This window comes from Spodoptera frugiperda, chromosome 23 (genome assembly GCF_023101765.2).
Source record: "Spodoptera frugiperda isolate SF20-4 chromosome 23, AGI-APGP_CSIRO_Sfru_2.0, whole genome shotgun sequence".
Lineage (NCBI taxonomy): Eukaryota > Metazoa > Arthropoda > Insecta > Lepidoptera > Noctuidae > Spodoptera > Spodoptera frugiperda.
The window spans coordinates 5,303,704-5,331,677 of NC_064234.1; the positions used below are offsets into that span (position 1 = coordinate 5,303,704).

At 37.1% G+C, this 27,974-nt stretch overlaps 2 protein-coding genes across 3 annotated transcripts in view; one reads left to right on the top strand and one right to left on the bottom strand.

The window, feature by feature from the left end:
* Positions 1–614: 614 nt before the first annotated feature.
* LOC118266975 (putative fatty acyl-CoA reductase CG5065) lies at positions 615–15,149 on the bottom strand. The gene is made up of 9 exons (XM_035580668.2): positions 14,933–15,149; positions 8,654–8,853; positions 8,076–8,198; positions 5,067–5,252; positions 4,101–4,296; positions 3,344–3,542; positions 2,632–2,871; positions 1,791–2,048; positions 615–1,134 (listed from the first exon to the last, which is right to left on the bottom strand). The coding sequence occupies exons 2-9, from the start codon at positions 8,843–8,845 to the stop codon at positions 975–977; spliced, it is 1,554 nt and encodes a 517-aa protein (XP_035436561.2). The 5' UTR covers positions 8,846–8,853; positions 14,933–15,149; the 3' UTR covers positions 615–974.
* A 4,925-nt stretch (positions 15,150–20,074) lies between these two features.
* Positions 20,075–27,974, top strand: part of LOC118266873 (NAD(+) hydrolase sarm1) — a 70,277-nt gene continuing 62,377 nt past the window's right edge. Inside the window, exons 1-2 of one of the 2 annotated variants that reach the window (XM_050703264.1) lie at positions 20,075–20,667; positions 23,570–23,787. In XM_050703264.1, the coding sequence (XP_050559221.1) occupies positions 20,121–20,667; positions 23,570–23,787 (765 nt within the window). In that variant the 5' untranslated portion in view covers positions 20,075–20,120. Of the gene's footprint in view, positions 20,668–23,569; positions 23,788–26,568; positions 27,728–27,974 lie in introns of those variants that run through there. The other variant, XM_050703265.1, reaches the window with a different exon arrangement.

Below are 27,974 nucleotides of genomic sequence, written 5' to 3' on the forward strand. Positions count from 1 at the left end.
AAAGTAACCCGAACTTACGGTACTTTCCAAAATTAAGTACAGGAAAGAATAACACTTAAAATTATAACATAAGACGAATCCAGTTCAGTCTAATATCTTATTTTCCAAAAAATAAAAATATATAAGGTAAGTAGTAACTAACTGTACTAGATATTGCATCATTTTTATTATTTTCGAATACGATTAAAATATACGCATACCACATTATAATTAGGTACCTACTTAAGCACAAAGATTCACTAACCGCCGAACTCAGAGTTATTTAATGTTTACTTAACACATTGAACGCCGTGGTGGTTACCGGTGACCGACGTTAGCGGAGGTTCAACAGTTTTCTATTGGCAGTCAAAGACTTAACCAAGTCCATCTTAACAAAACCTGAACCAAGAAATGGAATTCTCATTATTTTAGAAATTGATACATATTTATTAGAGTCCGACCGAAACTGGTTTTCCAGCCGAAACCGAAACCGAAACCGAATATTCGGCCGTGGCTTTAGTTTCGGCCGAAACCGAAACCGAAACCGAAACTCACGTGGTCATGTATAAAATTACTTAGAATACTGAAATTTGGTACATTTTATCGATTATTCTGCATTATTTCAACACAGTATATTAATTTTCTTGTAATGATTTATTATTTAATATAATATAGAAAAATATTAATAATATTTTTTTTTTTCAAATAAAGTTGTCATAGCAAAATATTTATTAGTTATGAATAATCAAATTACGGCGCACGACAATTCCCGAACATGGCCGCCAGCGGCCGCCAAAGCGTTGCTGCGAGAAACGACGTTAGGCGAGCGTGCACGACAACTTCCGAAATCAGTTTCGGTTTCGGCAAAAATTTCGGCCAATTTTGGCCGAAACCGAAATTTTCGCCGAAACTTGATTTTTGGCCGAAACTCGGCCGAAACCGAAACCGAAACCGAACTTTCGGTCGGACACTAATATTTAACAATTTTGCTTCTATTACGCATCTTTGAATACTGCTTTGCCAACTAAAGGTAGGTATCGAACGGCGGGGCCGCCGTATGAGAGCAGTTCCCGAGCTGGTTCGAAGTAAGATACGATCCAGTACAGCAGCACGAGGTAGAAGAACAAGGATACCAAGCGGTCCATGATGTACAGTCTGGAAAAATAACAATAACATATATTTATACCAATATTATAAAGCTGAAGAGTTTGTTTGTTTGAACGCGCTAATTTCAGGAACTACTGGTCTGAATTTAATAATTATTTTTGTTTTGGATAGTGCGTTTATCGAGGAAGGCTATAGACTATAAAACATCACGCAATAAGAGCCGAGCGGAGCGAGTGAAACCGCGTGGAAGTAGCTAGTGTATTATGTGTTGCAGTCAATTAGCTTAATTAGTCTCTTGAACTAACTGCCTTTGACTGCCTCGCTGGTCGAGTGGTCGCAAGTGCGACTGCTGGGTAAGAGGTCCCTGGTTCGATTCCCGGGTCGGGCAAAATATTGCCGGGCTTTCTTCGATTTATCGAAAATTTCTGTCCCAATCAGCTGTCGTGTCGCAAGAAAAATTGAACTGAGGCAGAACAACTCTTTGTATGATCCACAAATTGTTTTTCAGGTCTGGGTATCATGTAAACATATATGTGAACTTGTAAACGTAAACGCAGACGACACAGGAGAAAATCCTAGTGCCAGCCACGTTTTTTTTTAAAGAAAAAGAAAAAGAAAAACTGGTATGGTGCTGGTCTCACATATTCAAGTTATAGAAGATGATTCTCAGCTTGATAATAATAATGAAATAATGTACTACTTACATATGATTCTGCAATCTGGCTTTTGGCAAGTTTTCAAGTTTTTCCTTCAAGCAGTACAATTTGCCACCTATCATGCAGCTCTCTATGTAGGGCTCATCCTCTATGATGGTCGTATCCATTGGGAACGTCTCCTTGTCAACAGGATTCAGTATATTAACCAAAGACTTGAAGTTGTTTGTATCGAACCACCATTCCCGAGTGGTAAAATATTGAAGGACTTCCAAACCGATAGAGATTCTGTTCTGAATCCGCACCATGCTGGAAGGAGATGGACACATTTTAAACTTCTAACGTCAAAAAGACTTTTCTCTAATAATGAACATAATATGACAAATATGTACGAGGCTGCTTTTCCACCAGATATGTGCTATGCTCCGTTGCTGCAGATGCGTTTGGTATCCTCTAATCATAGTCATTGGTACATTATAGCTTAGCACTGGTGAAAACAAACTCGGCTAAACTATGTTTTTTATATGGAAAGATGCGTCCTAGGAATGGTTTCCCTACTATCGATAAATCGCGTACTCGAGCTGCGTATCTTCCTCGCACAGCTACATAACTTAGTATCGGTGAAAACGGTCACATAGTTTCACACCTTAGCTATTACATCTTCGTAGCATAGCTAGAGCTACATAGCATATCTCTTGTGGCGGCACATCTTCTTAGCACATCTTACTCGCACAGCCACATAGCATAGCTATTATATCTACGTAGCATAGCTAACAGTAGCATAACACATCTCTGGTAGAAAAGTTCCGATGAAGGATGCTCATAATACCATTATCTGACCCATTAATGAAAAAACATAGTACAACACATACCTAACAAAAAAGAAACTTACAATCGCTTCTGTCTGAAGAGAAACATGAGGAAGTCGATGAAGTAGGCTGGTATGATGTGGTAGAAGAACACACAGAGGTCGTGTATAAACTTGTTGTGCCTGATGTTTCCGTCGGGGTACCACAGGGGACCTTCGAAGGGGAACTTGCGGACGGTAGCCTTGCCTATGTCCAGGACTTGCTTCCACGTGGTATTGCGGTCGTCTCCAGTCGTAAGGTTGTACACTGGGATCTCTGGGTGCCTGTAAGATATGTATTTTTCTGGTTATACTAAAATACTGTCTCGAAAAAGAGTTTGCTCGAGTGGTCCCAAGTGCAGTTTACTGTCACGGATCCAAGGGGTCTCGAGTTCGATACCCTGGGTCGGGCAAAGTGTTACTGGGCAAATATAAGCTGAATAAAATTAAATAAGCTGTTTACAATTATGTACTCGAAATATTATGTGCTGAAAATAATCAATTCTATTTATACACACTTAAATACGTAGGTATCACACTCTATTAGCACCGGTCCAAATCAGCGATAAGCTTGTTATTTCAATATGAACATAAAATCTTGTGTCATATGATATATTTCGTAACGTAGAAATCAAAAAGGCTGTAAGCGAGCCGTCCGAGCATTGGCAGCGCCCTTACAGCCATTTTCGTATTGTTTTCAAAGCAAAAACGCCGTGCCGTTATTGTGCGATGATCCTTATGATAATTGAAATTGTACCTTTGAGTATCCTTGCCAGTCTTGTAGGCGATGACAATGATGCTGTTGATGGCTAGGTCAACAGGAATGACCTCTGCGTGGTAGTGTCCATAGCAGTGCATGGATCTGATGACGCCCTTACCAGCACCTACCATGAGGCCAATAGGACCATTCAGGTTGTCCACCCAGCCTGGAGTAGGCTCCTTGTACGATGGAGTTACTGGAAAAGTCAAGAGATAAGTGAAAATTAAATTTATGATGGTGGTAGATGTCATTATATGTATATAGTAAGATAGTAGAACATATTAATATTATCCTACTAAATAGATAGATTACAAAACATAAACGTATAACGTATTACACACAAGCCAGGGGGCCTACTCTAATTCAACGAACGAACGAAAAAACTTTGCAGATTGCATACTACAATTCTATTTATTGCGAACTTTCGTGAACAAAAATGAACGAATGAAATGAAGATAAATAAGATAAATTAAAAATAAAACGTTATTTCAAGTAATTCTATTAGTAAATTAATAAAACCTACGGCCGAAGATTAAACGAAACTTCGAGTTCGACAACCGGAGTAGGCCTACAGGTTTTACTTGATCGGTCATATACTCATTGGTTTTGTGACATTTTCCATTTAAATTAGCCTTCTTTGTACTCTCAAGTGCTTTAATACTCTAATCTAACTAAGAAAACTTTCGTATTTATAATATTAGCATATAAGTTTGGGATGTAATATGTAGGTACTAAGTAAGAACCAGACCCTCACCTATGCTAGGTCGAACAACAACGGTGGGTAAATTCGGGTAGCTCTCTCGGACCAGGGCTTCAGCCAATCTCTTGGAGTATGTGTAGGAGTTGGGGTGTTTCTGGTAGATGGAAGGTGCTAGAAGGTTTAGCTGCTCCTCCGTCAACCAGCTGGCTGCGCGGAGCACCTCGTGCGGATCCGCTGGGGGATCGAACACCTGGAAATTTAATAATAATAATGATAACATCCCAAGTAACAAAATATGATCTTGTAGTGGTTCCTGGGCCAGGTCTATAACAGGGTGGTAAATGTTTTAACCATGAGAAAGGGCCCATTTTATAAGCATACTTTTGTTAATAAAACTATCATAGCAGACTTGGCATGAGAAAAACCACCAAGACACAGTTACTAGTGCTGTTAGCTTGTAAACCGTGCACTACAGGAGAACTTTTTTACTTGGGATTTGACCAATCATAGGAAGTTTTTCTGTATCGTGGGTGCGTTTACATAAAGACTACGTTACACAGTATTATACAAGTTACGTGTGAACTTCATGACAGTCTTAGGTTTACGCACAGAACAGAAAATGGTATTTCTCTTTTCTATGGGTCTACGCGGCCGTGTACCTTGAATGGACTAAACTACTGATTATTACGTTTTGTTTTCTTGAACCAAGACGTGACCTCCTATATTTTAAAAACAAAGAAAATAGCGACATCGAATTTTGATAAAAAATAATAATTATACCAAGTTAGTATATCTGAACATGTATTATTCAGTAGCGTGTCATTAGAGTAGCCTATGTCCAGCAGTGGACGAGAACAGGCTGATGTGGTGATGATGATGATCAATTTTTAAACTGACATGGTCACTAATCATTCGTAATCTCGCGCTTGCAACAGAGCCGAAATATCAGAAACTCATAGAAATAAGCATGGTAAATATCCCGTCTTAAGTTCTAATGTTAGTGATTATGATCAGTTTTACCTTTTCAGCCATCCTCTCATAATCTGGATAGCAGAAAGCTGTAGACAAATGTATGAAAGCGACGAGGCTTTTCATTTTCTTGGCCATCTCGAGGACTCGGAGCGTGCCCTTTGTGTTCATCTCCAAACCCTCCTTCAGGGGCGCTTCTAGACGCAAGCTGGCTGCGAAATGGAACACTATTGACACCTGGAAACAAGGATATGGGATAAGTAATTGCATGGTTAAGATAAATTGATATGAAAATAGGTATTATCTATTATAATATAAAAATAAATCGGGTTTTCCTTCCTGACGCTATAACTCCAGAACGCACGAACCGATTTCCACGGTTTTGCATTCGTTGGAAAGTTCAAAGAAAATTCAGGAAAAATTTAAGAGAAAAGCAGGAAAACGGAAAATCATTCAGTTTGTGAGAGTTTGCTAGTCTAATCTATAGGTATAACATTATAGAAGGTACATTATAAACTTAAAATGTTGCATTCTTTTTTGTGAAAATTTCGTAGACAAGAAAGTGTTAGACAAAACAAATAGATGGTTGGTGGAAGATTTATACGTCAAAAAGAGAAACATTATATAGCTTTATACAATATACATATTAATTAATGATGTTTCGTCTAAATTATTATGATATTGTCTGTTTTGTCTAATAAGTTGATGTGAGAAATGCAATCGTTGATCGTCGTTTAATAAAATAAAATATGTTATATTTTGTCATACTAGGTAGAAGTAGTTTATACGTGCGTCAGATTTAATTTTTAATTTAATTTAATTACAAATTCTATGTTGAGAATTTGGCCCGTAGGTACCTATTCGTGTTAGAGTAACAATAGCAGAGCTGCTCATTCACGATTCTCATGCAATTTATAATTAGGTAATTTAGGTTTAGATTTAGGATACAGAATTTTTCATTAAAACTCATAAAATTATCACTTGTATTGTGATATAAAGTTAACAATTATTTAAATTAAAGAGGTTTTATTCCAATCTTAAGAATGATCATTAGAATAGTGTTCCACGGTTCCTGAAGAAGAAAAGTAGCCAAGTAGCCTCCCTGGGCCGCTAACGTGATGGGACTTGTCACAAACGTAGTGGTAGGTCGAAGCCTGCCGGGTGTGATTGATTCCGCAAAGGGAACCCGGATCACGGTCACAGGCAGTGGAGGAAAACTGCGGTGGCTTTAGCTGGTAAGAGTCCGGCACGCCTCGCTGTCGTCCTCACGACGAAGGAAGTCCACGAGGATTTACATCGCGTAAAAAAATCTTAAGAATGATTAATGTGAAATGCCATTAAGTACTACGAGAATGAAGAATAACAAACAATGGGAATAAAAGTGGTTAAAAATAATCCCCATAAGAGTTGTAATTTATCAATTTATTTAAAATAAACTTAGATTGTATACCTAATATAAATAATAATCCATGTCTAACATATTATGTGTATAATAAGAAGTGCTAATTAATATGTATAAGTATATGTATAATTCATATGTATTTTTATCTGTGGGAATTTCTTTATATGGTAGATATGTAGATATTATTATAATAATATCTACAACGCCACCATTATTTTTGGTCAAACCTAACCTAGTATTACACTAAGTTTGGATAAAGTAATTATTCTAAACCTCCAAAAAGGTCTATATGTATAAAGGGATTTACTCTCAAGTCTTTCTTCCTAAAAGTTTCTTTTTTCCTTTTAAAGGCGTCGTTCCAAAAAAATTGATATAAAATAAAAAAAAGATTTAGTAATTTGATATGATTATGATCAAGACAACCATATAATTTGTGTCATTGTGTGATATCATCAGTAAATGGAAGTCGAGTCTCGGTGCTGCGCGGACAGGTTTCTCTTAGTATCAAGAATGATATGGTCGCAAAATGCACTTTCCTTTACATTATCGCTTTCACTGTTTACATAGGAATATATATGTATATTTCTAAGAAATATCTGGTTATAACATCGTCTCACAGTGTTTTATAAACCCAATAAAGACAACATACACATAGCATAGCACTGGTGGAAACGAGACTCAGCCAAGCTATCTTTTTTATATGGAAAGATGCGTGCTATGGATGCGTGCTACGGATATCTGCTATGGATATGTGCTATGGTTGGTTTCCCTACTATCAATACATCGCATACTCAAGCGGCGCATCTTCCTCTCAAAGCTACATTTGTAGCTTAGTATCAGTGGAAACGGTCACACAGTTTCACAGTTTAGCTATTACATCTTCGTAGCATCGCAAAAGCACCTTCAGGCTTGCTTCCAATGTGTTTATAATTTAACAACCTTTTCTATTGTCTCTGTTCACCTCTATTGAGAGTTTATGTAACTTTACGTTTATGTGTATAAATATAGGATCTGTAGTAGCCCTGACCCTAACAGAGGTCAGACTTATGACATCACTCAATGTACTGTGTCGAAGTATTTGTTAAGAAGACAATAGATTGTATAATTGTAAAGTCAATGTATTTGTTTTATTAACAGATTTACATATGTAATCTTGTGTTGTGGAGTGAGCTGACGATAGAGTCGTTACCCCTACTTTTTCCGCGTTTTAGACTTGGTTCATGGACTACATAATATGTCTTGAAGACACTGAGTATTGCAGATACCGAGTATTGCTGGCTTTTTTTCGAAAACGTCTCAGTAGTAGCATGGAGTTTGGCATTGTGCTGGGTGTAATATGACAATAGCCTCACCCCTATTAAATGGGACTTTTAATAACTCAAATGGTGAAAAGTGGGTATACATTGTACAGTGGCATTAAGTGTCGTAATGTGCACCTCTGCTTACCACGGGGAGTAATTGGGCCTCCGGTAACTTTGAGTAAGTAGAGTAGAGGAGTAATTGGGCTCACTCATACAACGAAACACAACGTTTTTCACATCGGTTTTTTGTAAGGCTGTGGTACACTCCGGTCGAGCCGGCCCATTCGTGCCGAAACATGGAGCTCCCACACTTAACTATTTATTAGTGCGAAAAGATAATTATAAAATACATCTTACCTCATTGTAGATATTGTTCAAGTGTTCAGCAGATATGCCCAGTTCATTGTACATGATGTCGCCAGTTACTGGGATCAGCTTCTTCATGACATGTGGCTTCTCATCTCTTATTCTTTTGAATAGCTGTAAATATCAGGTGTAAGTAAATATTTGAATTCCAGTTTAAGCAGATCCGAATAAGTGTGCAATATTTGGTACTTATATATTGCTCTTCAAGGTGTCGTGCCAATGCCGTAATGTACACCTCTACTCCATCGGTGATAAAAGGCGTGACGTTGTACTGACTTCAAGGTATATTAATTTATACGTGAGGCTCATATCATGATACACTAAGTATCACATTTTTAATAAAAGCACTTACTTTTGAATCCTTATTAGTTTGGGAAAACCGTAGCAAAATTCTGTCACCATTAGACTAACAAAAAAAAAAAAGAAATAGTTGATACTCAAAACAACTTTTACGAATTTCAAATCCTTCATAATATTTAATCCATCGTACAATTTACGTAATGAAGTACAAAGAACCCTGAACCGACTTCAATTGCATCGTCCAAGTACATAAGCATTGCTTTACTCACAGGCAGTTTCCACATCTCTTCGATGCGTGTCTCCGGTGCCTTGCCTCGCTTCGACCGTACCAGTGCGTACACGCAGCCGACGTCGGGTACACTGTACAGCAGTTTCTCAATCAACACTTTGCCCATTAACCCCAGGGCACCTGTCACTAAGACGCTTCGCCCTTTATACCACTCGTTCACTTCTGACGCCATTTTGAGATCTGAAATTAAGAAAGATGTTTTTAGTTTCAATACAGAAATTATTTATGAACTTATTTAGATAAATATGTAGTATACTGATTAAATTTTTTTTTTTTTAATAAACTTTGCTTCACACTAGGATTTTTCCTGTGCGTTTAGAAACATACACGTTCTCATACACATCACACTCAGACCTGAAACAAATAATTGTGGATCACACAAAGAGTCGCTTCGTGTGAGTGAAATAACATCTTATGACTTCGCCTGCCTTAGGCGACTTTTTCTGACTAAAAACTACCCCGTTCCTACTCCTGGTTTTCGAGCCGGAGCGACGGTAAACCCGATAGGTAGGCTCCGGCTATGAGAAGTTTATGACTTGGTAAAATGAGTTTTGAGGGGATTTAGAAGTTTAATTGTTACAATGTGATGCGAGACTGTTAAATATGTAATATTTTATCAATTACCCTGTATAAACCATAGATCTAGAAGTGCCCCTCTCTACATAAGCTCATGTTTTTTGACCGCTTAAAAGGTCATATCAAAGTTGTATTATAGTGACCTGAATGATGATCATCTGCGAACCTCACCGCACATCACATTAGGGACACGCGTAATGCAATCTTGTAAGTTGTAACGCCACAATCTACCTTCAAGTAATATGAGCAATTGCATCAACAAACGGTAACGTCAAGTATCTGAGAGACGGTTAAGTAATACTTAGTTTAACGTGACGCAAATACTTGGTTTAACTATATACTTAACCAGTGTTTGTATGATTAAGTAAATAAGTATAATTTAAAGACGAATTTTTCTTCTGAAGTGAGAAAGTGATCATTGAGTAGGTATCTGCCTCGTTCCTATTTTTCTATAGAAAATCTAAGATTTAGAGTGAACAGAAACGACTAAACGCATTACATTTTTTGGCCATCAAAAGAGTATTTTTATATTTATCGGGCTGGAAATTTAAATGCACATGTTTTAATATAGCGCTATCTTCTTGCTATTGTAAAACCGAAAGACAGAAAGCACTTCATACATTTCGTGACCCAGAGATTGATTTAGGTACACGACTATCAGCTTAATATTGCTTTCACCCACATATTTACTTCATAGTTACAACAGTTATCAAAATGAAATAATTGCCAAAACAAACAAAAAATTTTAGACTCGAAAGTGAGTTAAGTTTAAGCGTTGAAAGAGAAACTTCGGAGAGCCACGGTGTTTTGAATTGGGCTCGATAACTCGATATCCAGTACCGGCTTGTCTAGCTACATTCTCCAACTAGTTACTAAATACTATAAATGTAAATAGTAGTAACATAATACTTGATAGTACCAAGTACTTTCTAGAAGTAAATATTCATTTATGAATGATGGGAATGTGAGGATTCAAATGTATGAATGAATGAGTGAAAGGATTATTTTATTCTAAAACATTAAATGTATCGTCACAGAATTGAGATTATATTTTGGCATAGGTTACAAATAAATGGATATAGGATATGTATGTATGTATCCAGAAGAAATTCACTATTTAGAAAGGTAATGAAGTCGTGGACAGCAATCTTGTAAACAATAGCTACTTTCATTTGACATCTTCCATTCTTCATACACTACAGCAACCTTGACCGCACTCAAAAACTGCTAATATGAAGTTTGTTGACACACACATAAATCATAACTAAAATCATCCATCTTGCATTATTCTTTGTTTACGAAACAACAGCGTGTCCGACACAGCATTCGAGTATTTCGTAAAGGGCTTAAACTTAAATGGCGAGACGCTTTTCAAAAACAACGGATCATACTCTGAGATTTGGGGCCTACCCTTTATTACATAATAGGTGTTAAATATTTTTATTATGTATTTCAAGTGAGATATCGTAACCGCATACATGTCAACCCACTTTAACTTACCTGTGTTAGTTGCGTAACAGTTGTGTCATCTAGAAGTCGGTGGATACCATCATTAAATGGGTAAATTACGCGTGCATTATTAGTTCGAGTCGACTAATACGAGCGTTTTGAAATTGTCATCTGTCAGGTGCTTGCGTATTTTGTAATTGATGTGTAATAAGAGAGGATGATTATTGTGTCAAGTGTCGTTTGATTTCAAGACTGTGTATAAGTATAAAATGTACCAATCGATTTTCCAGTCTGTCTAACTAGAATATGGAATAAGCCGGTAAATAAGCAGAACTGATGGAACACCGGAGGCTGAGTGCGTTGCCGGCCTTTTGGGGGTTAAGAATTTGAGGGTTGTTGGGGAATCGGGGATTGGGAAGATAGGGAATAGGGGTAATTGGGTCTCCGACAACCTCATTCACACAACGCAAGCGTTGTTTCACGACGGTTTTCTGTGAGGCCGTGGTATCACTCCGGTCGAGCCGGCCCATTCGTGCCGAAGCATGGATCTCCCACATAAAGTACGATACTTAAATATTTCATGAAGTGCTTAGGTGATGTATAAAATGTAAACCACCTGAGCAGGTTAGCAAATGCTAGTATCTGCTAACAAGGTAAGTATTATTGCCAGAACCTATGCATGTCAGACACAATGGATACAGTTTTACAAACTAGCTTTTAGGTCAAAACATAACAAAGTTTATGAACAACGGAGTAAGTAATTGGTTATTTTAATTGCCTAGGTCAAACCCGTAGTTTCTTAGGTCGTCGATTTTATGGTCTATTGACGTGTCCATACAAATGTAATGTTAATGTTTAAACAGAACTGTTGTTTCAACTACAGTTTTATTATACTGCCAGCTTCTGTGAGAGTTGTTAGTTTTCTAAATTATTACCGAATGGGTACATTCAGTTTTCGCGTGTAGCTATGCGTTTGTTTCGCGTTTTGTTTGCGTTTTCGTTCTTTCATTTTTGCTTTTAAATCAGATTTTACGATGTGTTCAATGTATTAAAACGAGTGTACTTCTTCTAAAACATATTAAAAATATTAGATTCTATGATATTCAGAGTATTATTATACCTCACAATGATTGACTCATCCCATCACACGACGAAACGCAAGCGTTATAATACGCCTGTTTTCTATGAGGTCATGGTATAACGCCGAGCCGACCTATTCGTGCCGAAGCGTCACCCTCTTATGTAAGAAATCGTAATTTTAAAGTTGACTTCAAAACAAAATAAGGATTTATGTTTGACCAGTATGTATTGACATACTAGCTTCAACCAGTAGCTGTGATAAAAGTAGCCTATGTGTTATTCCAGACCATAATCTACACCTGTTCCAAATTTCATCCCGATCCCTTGGGCCATTTTGATGAGATTGAGTAACAAACATGCAAACAAACGCATAAACCACAAACTTTGGCATTTATAATATTAGTAACTTGTGTAGTAGTGTGTATTCGGAATTATCTCACGACTGTTGAACCGTTTCTGATGTAGTTTTCAGAACAATGTTTCTCTAACTAACTAAATCATGAACTAACAGACATAAAAAAATCTTTTAACATACTTACTTTTTCTTCACTATCTTCGGTAGCCACATTTTGATGGTTTTATTTATGTCGATCGCGTGACACGATACGCTAACTAAAGCACTTATTAATTATTATTGCTCCACACAAGTTGTACATACACAATTGTACAAGATTGTAGTGAAGTAATGGAATTATAACACGGTAGCTTGCAACAATATGAATGTTAATGGAGCAAGTTAACCACGACTTTTAGTTACGGTATTTGATTCCATAGTTAATAGTCAATAGGGATGATTCATACAACCAGTAGGGCTGATGCCGACCCGGAGCTGCGGACTGCTGAGTGGGTTAACGGGGGCTCTGGTTTGTAAAGCTGAAGTAGGAACGGGGTGGCTTTTCTGACAATCCCTCTTGCCTCGCCCAAGGCAAGAGAAGTCGTTGGATAATTTTTTCCCCCTCAAAAAAAAGGGTTGATTCATGATAAAGGCGTAAGAAAATTATAAATCTATTTAGTTCATCAGTTAGGTAATGTAAATATAACATAATATTAGACACGTATTTTTTTATTTTTTCATATAAGATAACAATACTTAGATAAAACAAAACAAACTTTTTCTACCAGTGCTAAGATATTGTGCACCAATGAATATGATTGGAAAGCACCTTTAAGACAATTTTTGTGGGGGATAAATCATCCAATGACTTCACCCGCCCGGGAGGCGAGAGGGAGTGTCAGACTCTTACTGACTAAAATCCACCCCGTTCCTTCTCCTGCTTTTCGAGCCGGAGCCCCGGTAAACCCGCTAGGTAGTCCGCAACTCCGGATCAGGCATCTGCCCTACTGGGCCCCATCTGTACCTTTAAGACTTAAAATTCGAATGTAAGTACGAGTAATTATGTATTTTTAATAAGTGGAAATCCCAGGTTTTGTTGTGAATGTTTTTGCTATGGGTGTTATCTATATGTACATATCTATATATACACACTGTTTGCATGTAGGAAGGTACATAGTTTTAAAGGAATATTTAACAAGAATCTATTTTCCGTTCTGGCAGGACGTTTCTTACTTATACATATGCTTACTTATGTACTTATTTAGTAAACCGGATCGAGAAGGTATATTTGTATGTATGTATAACGTCGTACTTTTTGTTCTGTAGATGTTTTTTACGCATTTTTATTCTTAAAGTGATAGCTATGACATAGGTATTGGAAGTAATATCGACCTTTAAAAAAATCAAATCACTAGTGCAACCACGTGAACAATGAAGCAGTCAATCTGTTTATGTCTTTAAATAAAAATAGTCAATTTAATAGGTATGTTTGTAACATTATAATATTATTTTAGTTTTAGTTGGATTAGGTACGAGTATATAACATTATAATAATTAAGTTTTATTTTTTGTTTGCTTTGTTCTAAGCGAGAGGTCATGGAAAACTTTAGGAAGGGTAAACTATTATTAGGATTTATAAACTGGCGTGCTTATGTTTCGAGACGTATTTAAGTGATTAATCTGTAGCTGGGTTACTACCTAGCGGGTTTACCGGGTCTTCGGCCCAAGAAGTAGGAGTAAGAACATGGCGGTTTTTAGTCAGTAGGAGTCTGACACTCCCTCTCGCCTCGCCCAAGGCGGGAGAAGTCATTGGATGATTTTCCCCTTTCAAAAAGTGATAGAAGCTAAAGAATTAGGATTTGCTCATGGAACAAAGACTGTGTGGAGCATGTGGAAGAGCCATGTTGGTACGATTGGCTGGTTGGCTTAACCAGAGTAATACCACAGCCTCAGAGAAAACCGACTTAGAACAATGTTTGCGTTGTATTTCGTCGTGTAAGTGAGGTTACCGGAGACCTAACTCTAAGTTTCTAACCCCGAAAAGGCCGGCAACGCACTTGTAACTCCTCTGGTAATGCAGGTGTCCATAGACTATCTACGATCAAGTGATTGGTAAGACCAATCATTTGCCACTTTATCAAATGAAATATGAATGAATCGGTGGACAAGACGGTCCATAATTATGATTGACAAGATGATCCATAGAAAAGTCAATTATAAAATCATTTTCGCCGAGAGCGTTCAATTACGGTATACCGTTACTAAGTAGAGGTCCGTTACTAGTTTCGCTTTGGTCGTATTTCTTAGCTTTCATAGATAGTTTAATTATATTTTATGTGATCATGCATGCATGTGAAATGGTATGTTTGTAAACGCAACCTCGACACATGGGAGAATCCTAGTGCGGAGCAACGTTATTTTTACCAAAAGAAAATTAATTAGAGATTTTCATTTTCATTTGATTTCTTACCGATACTAGATAGAATGTGGTACATTATACAAAAAACACCCTAATTGCAGAGTTATGAGTATTAGCATAATAACATTCAAATATGCAATAAGCTACATAATATCCTAATAAAACTATAATGAGTATTAAGTTGTAATTAAATATGGTCTTTGTTTCAATATATATTATATCGGCGAAAATAAAAGAGGTAGGTATGCCAAAATCAGGGCACTTGTTTTTCTATTGCCTCTACAATCTACAGTGGGAGGCAGGTATCATTGTATGGTAACTACTAAACTATTAAGTACTATAATCATTTAAGCTACTAACTTATCTATCAACTAAACATAACATAATTCTATAATACTTACAAAAACACCAAAATTCGAGCACAACTTAAAAAAAAAATCACACACAAAACCGCAGCACAACAGTATAAGTGTACTTAACTTTACTTAAGTAAATACTAGTACTAGTACTATATGCGCAGACGCAACGAAAAGTGAAAATTGTGCAGAACGCGTGAACACCGGTTACATCTAGTGGTCCAGCTATGCGAGACGCGCCGTGACTGGCACAGCCGCGTGCTAACTGAAGTTGGTACTAGGTTGCAACAGGTCTAACACAATACCTCCACAATATTTCTGTTACTGTACTGTAATAATAACAGTATGCGATACTTGTTATTAAATAACGGGCTGTTATTTTTTGGATGTAAGTAATATGGATAGTAATACAAAATAAGATATAGGTACCTAAGTACTCGTAATAAGAGTAAGACTAAGAGTAGTAGTAGTAAGAGTAAGAGAATAAGTACATTGGTATACCTATCTCTTACTACTACATACGGTTACAGATAATGATATAAACGGCGGCTATTTTAGGTATGATTTTGATTTAATTTGTGACTGTTGTTGAGATTTGAGCTGTGCTCCACCCGCTAGAACAACTCTGGTTTTTTACATATACCAGTGAGAATAATGAATAACTGTTATTTGTTATTGTTTATACAATATCTGTTACTTATACCTGTTATAATAAATACAGCTCATCCCTTAAGTTGTATAACACCAACGATCTGCGAGTTGAGGCGAGCCGTATATCGATGTAATGCACTTACACCATCATAAAACCTGTCAAAAATATTTATTACATATTCAACTTTGTCGTTACGTTATAAGGTTCATAATCTATTGAGGAAGTTTGACAGGTCTGTTTGTGTAGGAGTAAGTACGTATAAAGTATTTAGTAACTGCTTTCTTGAACAAATAACGCGAGTTATCCGTGTCATTGTCATCTGACGATACAGATTTGACGGTAATGTGCTATTTTGGATACTTACGTAATTGGGTACTTGATAAATAATCAAATACATATTTTTTTTAAATCGAAAGAATAGTTCAACAATTAGGTAGATAGGTAACTACTATATCTACCTATGATGTCACTACATCATAAAATTAATGACTGAAAAAGTGATATTTTTAAAATATGTTATTGCATGTAGTAGGAAGTCTAAAAAATTGTTCATAAAGAGTTCCACTTTCATACTTTTATTTGAGAAACTTTCAAAAACCTAAAAAATTGCAAGAACAATAAAATTGTAGGTCTTGTCTTGGACCCGGAGTTGCAGATTACTTCGAAAAGCAGGTGTAGGAACGGGGCAATTTTCAGACAGTAAGTTTGACACACCTTCTCGCCTCGCTCATGGCGGGAGAAGTAATTGGATTATTTTCCACCATATGGGAAAAAAAATCATATCTTGAATTTATTATATCATGTTATGTTTTTATTTGTAACAGCTGTATTTTTATATCACAGTTACCACACTTTTTTATACAGATAGTTCTAGTTCTATTTTAATATTTTATCGATATGCTATAGTTATGAATAGCAACGTCTCTAGTAGTCAAGAAACTAGTTTAGACTCCTTTCTCTTCTTTATACAGGTACTTACAGTACCTAAGTACTGCCGGTAGCTTGGTTATTGAGTTAGTAATAGGGTAGTAGACAAGGTATGAAAATTAAAAATCTAATTAGTCAATAAGTTACATTATTGAAAAATATTAAACACGTAGGTACTTTTTATTTGGTCATCAAAGCAAATTTATTAGGATTTGAAAGTCGATACGTCACGTTACCCTATAAATTGTATCAAACCGTGATGATATGATGTCACACGATATTTCAAATCAATGTATCGTCGAAAGTAGGTATTTAATTTTGTAAGAAATTAAAAAAATAAATACCAATATAACATACCAGACGGACATTAAAAAGGAATTAGGATACTACTCTATTTTACTTAGGTATACACAAAACGGTAATACAGTTATCGTAACTACAGATCTACTGCATATTTTTTGTAAGTAGACTACATAATACACTACAAGCCGCACTTTCGATTCAATTCGATGGAAAAACAGTGTATAAAAAATGGTGCATCATTATTATACACAATCATGCGACTCTATTTTTACTTACTATTAGTGCAATAAAACAAAAATGGTTTTTTTACAATTTCGACACTTTATGTAGAGGCCGTCGATATTGTAAAAAAAGAAATAAAAGAATCGAGTTTTAAGTAGAAAAAAGCTCTTTATATTTACAAGTGTGGGAAGAGCCATGCTTCGGCACAGAATCACGAATGTGCCCGCTTGACCGGAGTGGTAAGAAGTAATGCAGTAGCGCTATATATCAAAATCATAACACACATCCTCATAATATCATACATACTATGTATTGGACTATTAGTCAAGTTTACACAATAACCCCACCTAGCGATATTCTACACAACAACCCTTAAATTTCAACCACCAAAAGGCCGGTAACGCACTTGTGGCGCCTCTGGTGTTTTGGGTGTCCATGGCCGACGGCGATTGCTTTAAGTGATCCATCTGTTTGTTTACCGGCTTATAACATAAAAAACTATTATTTTCTTGATAATTAAAATATTAGCCGTATATTCATATTATATTCGTTGTCACCTATCATATTATCACACAAATAAACCCAAACACATAGACGGACAGCGTATGTAGCTTTTTAATGAAGACATGCAACAACTGGAATTATTTTTTACGCTACAGTACAGTGGCGCTATATATTATAATAATACTAGCTGACCCGGCAAACTTCGTACAGCCTCGAAGATTTTGTTCTTACCTTTTAAACCTTCCCTGGACTTCCACAAACAACTCCATACCCAAATTAGCTTAATCGGTCCAGCCATTTCCGAGTTTTAGCGAGACTAACGAACAGCAATTGATTTTTATATATAGAGATCATAACACACATCGTCATACATAATATCATACATACTGTGTATTGAACTATTAGGCAAGTTTACACAAATAACCCCACCTAGCGATATCTGCCAAAAGTAAAATAGAAGCAAGCAACCGAGACCATTATGTAGTTCATACATATTTGTATAGATGGCGCAGAATACTAAAAGTTTTCTTCACGAATGATCGTATAGTATGTATGACTATAGATACTAGAAAAGGAGGTAAACAAAACTAAGAATGTTTACGATTCAAATGGATTTGTCTATTTCAGTTGTTTACAAGAATATCTAAATAACAATAGCGTAAATGAATGAGCACCTAATACTGGAATATGTAAATGCTACATGATGAGGTGGTGAAATTCTTAGTTTGAACTAGATATATCGCATTAAAAGCCCACGACATACATAGGCTTTGTTTTGCGATAATCTCCACTGAATACTGACCTATTTTGGCCACATTGTTCGTAAAAACTCCGACAAACTGGAGAAGCAGGTGGTTATTGGTCAGGTTTACAGGAAAGGACCGTTTGCTAGATGCTGTCAAAAACCTCACCGGCCTGACAGTTCCACAATCTATAAAGAGCGCAGAGAAGGGGGTCGCAACCATCAGGCCCTGTGTCTTATAATATAGGTACTCCTCTATACTTTATCAAAAAAGCGTTCGTGTCCCTATCACTTTATGATTTCAGCCACTTGTAGGTACTACTATGAATTTCTCGCATTCAACGCTTTTGTATGTGTGTTTAATAAATTGTAATTCAGAACATATTGGTATTTTATTGCTTATCCAACCTTACACGGCAGCTAACATACCATAACTTTATTGTAGGCCATTACGTTGCATTCCTTGGTGTAGTAGCAGCTTTATATGCAATAACTGGGTCAGATTATGGCATAGGTTATGGCTACGTTTTAAAGTGTACTCTATGTTGTTATTAACTGTACCTAATTAAAAACATATTATTAACTTGCCAGTTTCTTCTTGCACATAATAATATGAAATGAGAAGGGATGAATATTATAAAGCTAGATAAGAAGAAAGATGGAAAGGAAGAGGTTATGCAAGAATACTATCTAGATAATGGGATATGTAAAAGAACAACATTTAATGAAGTGTCCTCTATGTAGAGTAAAATGCAAGAAGACATATTGCAATATGTACCTAAATGATTGTTTTATAAGACAAGTTGGTTTTAATGGAATTCATAATTTTCAAAACTCATAAGAATGACACGGAGTCTGGAGTTGTGTCTAATGTATGGCATTAGGCTCACCCTCTATTAAATGAGTCTCTTGCCTTATCTGGTGAGATGTGGGTGTTAGGTACTTTCAAGGATTAAAATGGATTTAAGTTATGTAGGTATGTATCACGTATGACAATTATGTTGTTACTTCTTTGCGGTTATACTTAATGTTATTTTAATCTTTGCAGTTTGAGTTTTTTCTTATAAATTCAATTGCAAACAGTGGGAAGGTACCTACTATTTAATTAGTATAAAATAAACATGTAAATACGTTAATGTGTAGTTACTAGGTAGAACAACAAGTGCCATAAGTGGTTTCTTATGCTTTTAATATCAATGGAGCATGGCCTAAAAAGAGAAAGTTGTCCGCCTACGATGCGCGTAAGCAAGGTTCTTCGTATACCTTCAATACATCAAGCTTAGTTGTATGTTGCATATCTCACGCTATACACTTATAATATAACATTTCAGTACTATAAATATAAATAAGTAGCTACAAGATATCAATAATTTATCGCAGTAATAGTTAACATGTGCGTGTGAATTAGAAACAATCGGTGTTCACAAAAGGAGTCTGTATATTTATACTCAGTTAAGTGTCCAAGATAAGTGACAGATAAATATTTGCGGTGCATACAAGTGCGATATCAAACACGTGGATAAGACCTCATTTTGTAATTGAAACAACATTTCCAGTAGCAAGCCGTGAAACGTGAAACAGAGATTACAATAAATGAATCTGATCATAGATAAAAATCAGGGCGTGGGTCACCAAATTATCATCTGCGTACAGAAGTATAAGTAATCGTGTTCACTGTTCCTTAGCATATGATATATCATCTGGCTGCACCCGGCCTTGTTATGCGATACTGTAATCCAATCAGCTGGAATTCGATATCAATAGATCACAAAGTTATCTTACAAGTTGCAGCCGTGCTATTCCGTATGTCAGTTGGTGCCGAGATCCATACTGTTCCACACGTTGAGGAGACGAACAAACTGTAACAAACGTAACGCTGCGCCATGCGGCGTAAAGAGCCGAGTTCCAGTTGCCAGCAGGCCCAGAGTGCAGGTCGCGGGAAGAGCTTGATCTCAACGAGGACTATGCAGCAACAGCAGCGCAAATCACAGAGTACAAGGAGCTTGCTGCCGCGAAGCTACTCCTCCCCAGCACCACAAAACGATCCAGATGCGACCCCTCAAAATGTACAAAGAGGTTACATCATACGCAGTTACTCCACACCAGACCCAAAGCAGATGGACTACAGGAGAAATTCGGACTCTTTTTACAGGCCCAAAATGCACGGGTCGAGGAGCGAACTAGACTCTGATCTGGAGAACTTTGAGCAATTTGAGGAATGCTTTATAGATATAGATGCGGATCAGGATGAGGGTTTGATCACTCAGTATAGGAGTCCTGAAAGAGAGGAGCCTAGGAAAGTGGTGACGTCCATTTTGCCTGGCAGTGGGCTGCAGCGTGTGTCCATAAGGCCCATCCACTCGACTGCAACACAGACGCTCCATAGTGCACGAGATGTTATGAAGAAATTGCAAAAAGATGATGGAAAAGGTGAGTGCTAACTGCTTATAAAGAAAAATTTTACAACGCCTCTACCGGTCACGTGTGGAACTAAAATTTGCCATACAAAAAATTTACGTCGTCGCTAGCGACTATCGACAAATACTATTGCTTCAAACTCATGGTAGAGGTACTGAAAGAAAAAGGTTTTATAATACCCCAGAATGAAAAAGTATTTTAGGCCATGTTTATGAAATATTGAAAATAGAAAGAATGGAATGATATTTAATAGCATTTAAACAACGCGACGCATATATTATACTTGTAAAACATATGAAAAATCGCTAATTAACTACTGATTATAGAATTGCATTTAAAATCACATTTAAATTGTTATTGACTGAAGCTTAGCATAACATGCATAGCATAAGAATACAATTTAACCTCTTTTTAATTCACACCAAGGTTAAACTGAACATACTTAACGTGTGGGTTGCGTAATTTGTTTACAAAGTTATTAGAGAGATTAGAACTACAGTTTAGTAGACGTGATTGCCAGTACAAGTTAATACTTGAAGAAACATGAACGTAATATATTATAACATAACGTTTCTTGGGTATCTATCGGGTGTGTCCACGTAACCGCATGTAATACGCACGCTTTCGTCAATTGACGATTAGTCCATTGAAATGTTACAATTTGAAGGCCGAATTATGCATTTTTTAGAGGACGCAATTTTATTTTTTGATCATGTAGGGGGGTCAATAGAAGCTTAACTTGAAGTTTGTGGGGTCGCCACCCTTGTCCCCCGGCCGCCATCTTGGAAAAAGGGATGGAAACCCTTTTTTGCTATATCTCGGAAACTATGCATCGTAATAAAATTTTTAAAATCATAATTTGTAGAAAATTATTTTGCCTACAAATATGTTTATATAACTTTTTGCCCTAAATTAACAATTAAAGAAGTTATAAGTAAAAAAGTGAAAAAATATTAATAAAATTTTCTTTTTGCTTTATAACTTTTTTTACATTTTATAAATAAATGACTTCAGACCAATCTTGTAGAATATTTATCGAGAAAAATTTTTCCCTACAACTGTTTTCAATTTCATTCATTAGAAACTCAGTTACAGCGCTCCGAAGTTAACCGGGTTCGTCAAATTAGTCCAGTCAAATAAGCTTAAATTAGGTAAGAATCTCGGAATGCGAGATGACCAGCTGTAAGTTTGTATATACTTGTATATTGACCCCTAAAACTTGTCTCAAAACCATGGTATATATGGTAGGGTGTAAGCAACTCTTAAAATTCAGGGTCAAAGGTCCCAAAAATGTTTTTTTTTTGCGGTTTTTTGGAATTAACTCATTTCCTATGGGTTTTTGGTATTTGTATTCAGTATCAATATTGTAGAATACAAAATTCTCTACAACTTTTGTCTAAATTTTTTTTTTATATGGTGAACCGTTGTCGAGTTAGAGTGCGGAGAACGCGCGGTCACTGCATCACATCAGACATTTTTTTTTTCAGCTAACCTATCCGTGATTGTTGGTTATGGATAGGACATTAAAAAAGACGTTATAGTTTCTAAAACCATTTTTCGTCAAATTCAATTGTTTGAAAGATAAACGCTTCCAAAGTGGAAAATTGACCGTGCGTTCTCCGCCCTCTAACTCGACAACGGTTCACCATATAAAAAAAGTTTAGACAAAAGTTGTAGAGAATTTTGTATTCTACAATATTGATAATGAATATAAATACCAAAAACCCATAGGAAATTAGTTAATTCCAAAAAAAACCGCAAAAAAACGAGTTTTGCGACCTTTGACCCTGAATTTTAAGAGTTGCTTACACCCTACCATATATACCATGGTTTTGAGACAAGTTTTAGGGGGTCAATATACAAGTATATACAAACTTACAGCTGGTCATCTCGCATTCCGAGATTCTTACCTAATTTAAGCTTATTTGACTGGACTAATTTGACGAACCCGGTTAACTTCGGAGCGCTGTAACTGAGTTTCTAATGAATGAAATTGAAAACAGTTGTAGGGAAAAATTTTTCTCGATAAATATTCTACAATATCGGTCTGAAGTCATTTATTTATAAAATGTAAAAAAAAACTTATAAAGCAAAAAAGAAAATTTTATTAATATTTTTTCACTTTTTTACTTCTTTAATTGTTAATTTAGGGCAAAAAGTTATATAAACATATTTGTAGGCAAAATAATTTTCTACAAATTATGATTTTAAAAATTTTATTACTATACATAGTTTCCGAGATATAGCAAAAAAAGGGTTTCCATCCCTTTTTCCAAGATGGCGGCCGGGGGACAAGGGTGGCGACCCCACAAACTTCAAGTTAAGCTTCTATTGACCCCCCTACATGATCAAAAAATAAAATTGCGTCCTCTAAAAAATGTAAAGCTCATGTAACATTTCAATGGACTAGATTGGAAACCGAATGCTTACCATCTTGCGTAGAAACTATGAAAATTGCAACGTCATGCCTGTTATCCCCGAAGGGGTAGGCAGAATTGCATTACGGCACGTAAAGGACACCCCTTTCAACATTAGTGTTATACGTCCTATGTAATAGGGAGTGAGCCTATTGCCATATACTGGACACAATTTCGGACTCCGTGCTGTGAAAAACAGAAAAAAGTTCAGTAATACTTGGCCCGACCCGGTAATCGATCCCGAGATGCCTTGTACGGTAGTCGCACTTGCGACCACTCGACCAACCAGGCAGTCCTATCAAACCTACATGTATTATAGAAGCTTTAAGAGTAACTGTCCACGTTGCGTCATTTGACGGTCAATTTCTATTCAATGTGTATCTTCTTAATAAGTTCTGGGAAGCAAGACCTCTCGGAAGAGTGTTACCGCACTACAAATAAAAAATAAGAATCAATATATTACACACAAGTTTTAAATAGATACCGTTCCTTTACAGGTCCCTCTCGTCTGAACTTCAGACCTCTGGTAGTAAAGATGCCAGCTCGTCACATGCTCCAAACAAACCCTGATCCTCCGTCTCCAGGAGTGGAGGAACTGCAGTCGTCTCCTCAACTAGAGATGGAGACTGCGGAGCTGGATAGAGAGCTGGTCAATGCTGAACAGCATTTGGAGAAAGGGGTGGCTATAGCTACTGAAGAAAGTGATGCAGATACGGTGAGTTTAGTGTTAATCTTGCTTAAATATTTTGTTGTAGTAAAATCCAGAGGATTTTACGTTTTTTTAATCCATAGAATTTTACGATTTTTTCTGCTTGAAATTGTTGATCGAAGGCTTGAAATGTACAATGTACTAGTCTATTAGTAGGCACTTGTTGATTCAACAAACAAACAAACGATTTATTGTTTTTTAGAACAATTTTACTATCAAAATTGAACGTTATAATGTAAGAAAAAAGTAGCAATTTACCTTATTAAAATTAAATTACCCGCTTTTACTTGCGGTTTTTTTCGAGCTCAAAAAGGTGCGCGCAAAATTTAAAGCAGATTGATTGGGGCAGATAAAGCATATAGAGGTAAAAAACAAACTTCATTTGCTTTCACATTTTTATAAAACCCTTGTAATATTAGTTTGGATTAATATCTCAAAGCTAAAGATTTGAGTAGCTAGATATTGTAGAGTTTCAGCTAAGTCTGTTATGAATCCAAAAATAGAAACATCGTAGTTACTGCGGACACAAATAGCTTTGTTATAAGCGAACTAAAGTGTAGTAGTGTATTGTACTGAAGCGCTTTTACCTCAGTTACGAAATACTATGAATTTTCGCGATTTTGCTATGTATACTTCTGTGAAAATTTTAGGTATAAATGTATGTTATTTATTTATTACTAGCTGACCCGGCAAACTTCGTATCGCCACAAACATTTTTGTATCGCCTTTTAAACTTACCCTGGACTTCCACAAACAATTCAAGACCAAAATTAGCCAAATCGGTCCAGTCGTTTTCGAGTTTTAGTGAGACCAACAAACAGCAATTGATTTTTATATATAGAGATATAACTTTAACTCCACATATTATACGTTTCTATCCACAACTATCATAACTGGGTGATTACCGTGTTTTGAACCGTAATACACAGTAAATATAGTTATTATTAGATTCAAGGTTTCATATATGTATTAAACAGAAATATAAATACAAAGCCGCCATTGATTTTTTTCGCCCACTTTAATAACGTTTTTCTGAATTGGTGTAGTATTTATTTCTGGTCCAGTCATTTTGACCAAAACATTTTGTATAAAAACTTAACTAAATATTTTGGAAGATAGGTTATTAAAACTGGCAAATATAAGACCCTTTTTTAAGGGGGGAAATCATCCAATGACTTTTCACGCCTTGGGCGAGGCGAGAGGGAGTATCAGACTCTTACTGACTGAAACCACCCCGTTTCTACAGTAGTGGGAAAAGCAGGAGCTTTTCGAGACAGAGAGCTTTTCAAGACAGAGAGAGGTAATCCGCTAGGTAGTCCGCAGCTTCGGGGAATATAAGACACTATACCTATTTTTGCACCGGACCAGGAAATCCACCGAATAGGAAGATTTTTGTTGTACTGATATTTTAAGATTGACTTGTTTTCTGGTATCTGGTAATCTGTCGTAAAAGAAATGTGACAGTGTTATTGAAAAGAAAAATGCTTAATTGGACGAAATGCTCCATTGTTAATTACTCAAATTTACTACAGCGGTAATGATGTAAAGCAAAAGACTAGAGGCCAGTTACCGGCCTTCGCAATTTCTTCGCAAAACAAATGTAAATAAGTCAGTATCTTATGTATAAAGCTCGATCATAAAACCACGATCAAGGTGTCTGGCATATTTTTAATATTCACAATAAATAAACATTATCGCTCTCGGTCAAATCGCGTCCCATATCTGAATCATAAATAGCATGTGTATTGGTGTGCGCGTGCGTCGGTCGGCGCCGCTGTGTTTTATTATGGCGATGGAAAGTTGAGAAACTGGAACACAGTGTACTGTCATGCTGTGGAGTACCTTCCTTGTTATATTTTGGCACGTTGACCACGTTTTAATTTAAACTAAAGTACTATTATTTAACTAAAGATAGGTAGATGATGAAACCTAGGTTGATTTTATTTACTGGATAGGACAATATGTCATCGTCCTTAAGTGATTCTACAAAAAATAGTAAGTCAAATAATTTTGAGGACTTTTATTTATTTATGTATTATGTCCGTGTGTGTTCTCAAAAGTATTCTCTTGAATATTATACATAGGTGGTAGGTCTATAGTCACTGCATATTCCCGAAGAAATCTCTTCCTGCAGACCTTTGACAGGAAAAATGATAGAAGCTAAGATACTGCGTGTAATTATTTTATTTATATGATGATGATTTTTCTTAATATGTGAAACGAATATTTGTATTAAGTTCACAGTTCAGTTATGTAGGTTTTTAACAAAATGAAAAAAGCGTAATTCAAACACTTTCCAAAGTATTTTAGGATGAAACGCACTATTAGCAAAGAAGTTAATTTTGGAGACTTATTTTTTTTTCTTTTAACAACATAAACGTAGAGTGCACTCATAAATCGTGTGTTCTTCTGTCACGGTTGCGGTATAAACTTACTAAAAGCTTGTCCCCCATACATTATAGCATCTTAACTGGAATTGGGACACCGTCAACATAAACGCCTTAACCGTTTACGTAATTAAAAGTTGTTAAATATAGGTAGGTACCGTATTCTTTCAATTTAAGTCTTGGTTCTTGGTTCTTGTAAAATCAATGAAAATATTAAAGTAATGTAACTATATTAATAAATAATTATTATTGAGGTTCGTGTCTAAGTATGTACTTTCGATGACAATATTGTAATAATTAAAAAAAGTTGTGGTGTAAGTACTAGGTAAATGGTATTTATGCCTATGATCGTTTTAATTACATAATAATAACTAATCAGTGTTCTATATATAACAAATCGCGGTTGGATATCCTGTTCATTAACTGAATAATATTATTATATTTACTCTACTGATGGTATCATTGTGCAGTTACACGTCAGTTTTCCGCGACGCATGTCGTTTACGAGCAGCAGCGGTTTATTTACTACGGCTACTCGGCGACGGACACGACACGTGCGCCTCTCGCACTATCAGCCTCTCGCGCGCACGATAACAAAACATTGCTCGCCGCAGTAACACTAGTAACTCAACATTCACGGTAACACATGTACTAGTGCAAAAATCAACAGTTTTCACGGCAACCGTGTCAACGATATGCAAGCCTGGGGTGTTCAAATGGCGTGACGCTATCGACGAGGTACAGTGCCGTTCCCGTGGCAGCCAAACATAAACATCGCGTGATCGATAGCAGTTGGAAGAGGGTCGCGTGTTGAGGTGGTGGTGGTGCGCCAGCCATAGTTGTCGGGCATCTGAGCGGAGCGGCGCGCGTCTAGCCAGTAGCACCAGCGGGAACAATGAGCGCGCCTTGACCTTGCGGCGCGCGGGAGGCAGGGGCGCACGATGACGCCAGCGCGGCCGGCTCGCGGTTCGGCTTTCGGGTGCGATCCTTCGCGGACGGCATCCGCGTAATCAGCGGTCAGTGTGATTCTGAAGTACGTCGAAAATTCCGGGGCGGGTGGGCGGCGCCGCGACGCCGGGGACTCTCACGCCGCACTCATTCTGCGAGCCGGCGCCGACGCCGACGCGCTTCGAACGACCGACCGACCGAGCCGACTCCCGCCGATCGAGTAAACCGCGACATGCGCGCGCACCGTCATGGGTAACGTGCAGTGCTGCGCCAGCGGACGCTTCCCAGTGGGCAAGCCGCCTAAAGAGGCGAAGAAAAAGAAGAAGACGAAAGGACTAAAGGGTATCAGCAAGAAGAATAGTAGTGTGAGTAGTGGAAAAGGTAACGGAGCCGTGCAGAAAGTGGCGACGATGGCAGAGGACGGCTCCGAGAAAGCTGCGCCGGCGGAGACGCTGGTGCAGGCAGCTCCGACAGCCGTGGACGTGCCCGACGGGCTGTCCCCGCGGCAGGAGGAGAACGAGACGCAACAGGCTAACGATAATAGTAGATCAGGATCAAGTTCACCTCGGACGGAGAGTATGGCGGCTGCGAGGGAACGATTCTTTGGCCAGGTACTTATCGACATATCTAAGCATAAACGTTTTCCTCAAAGCACGTAGGTATAGCAACAGGAATATAACAAATGCCGTGCGCCGTGACGAACTAATCCCTTTATCGTAGCGGAACGAATCTCCCGACTCGGAGGTCGCTCTGCTTTACATCAGCTAATGCTGTGCTCATGATAACTCTCGAACGATATCTGTTTACGTGCATTATCTTAAGAGTATCGACTGCCGGCAATAAAACAGATGTATGCGT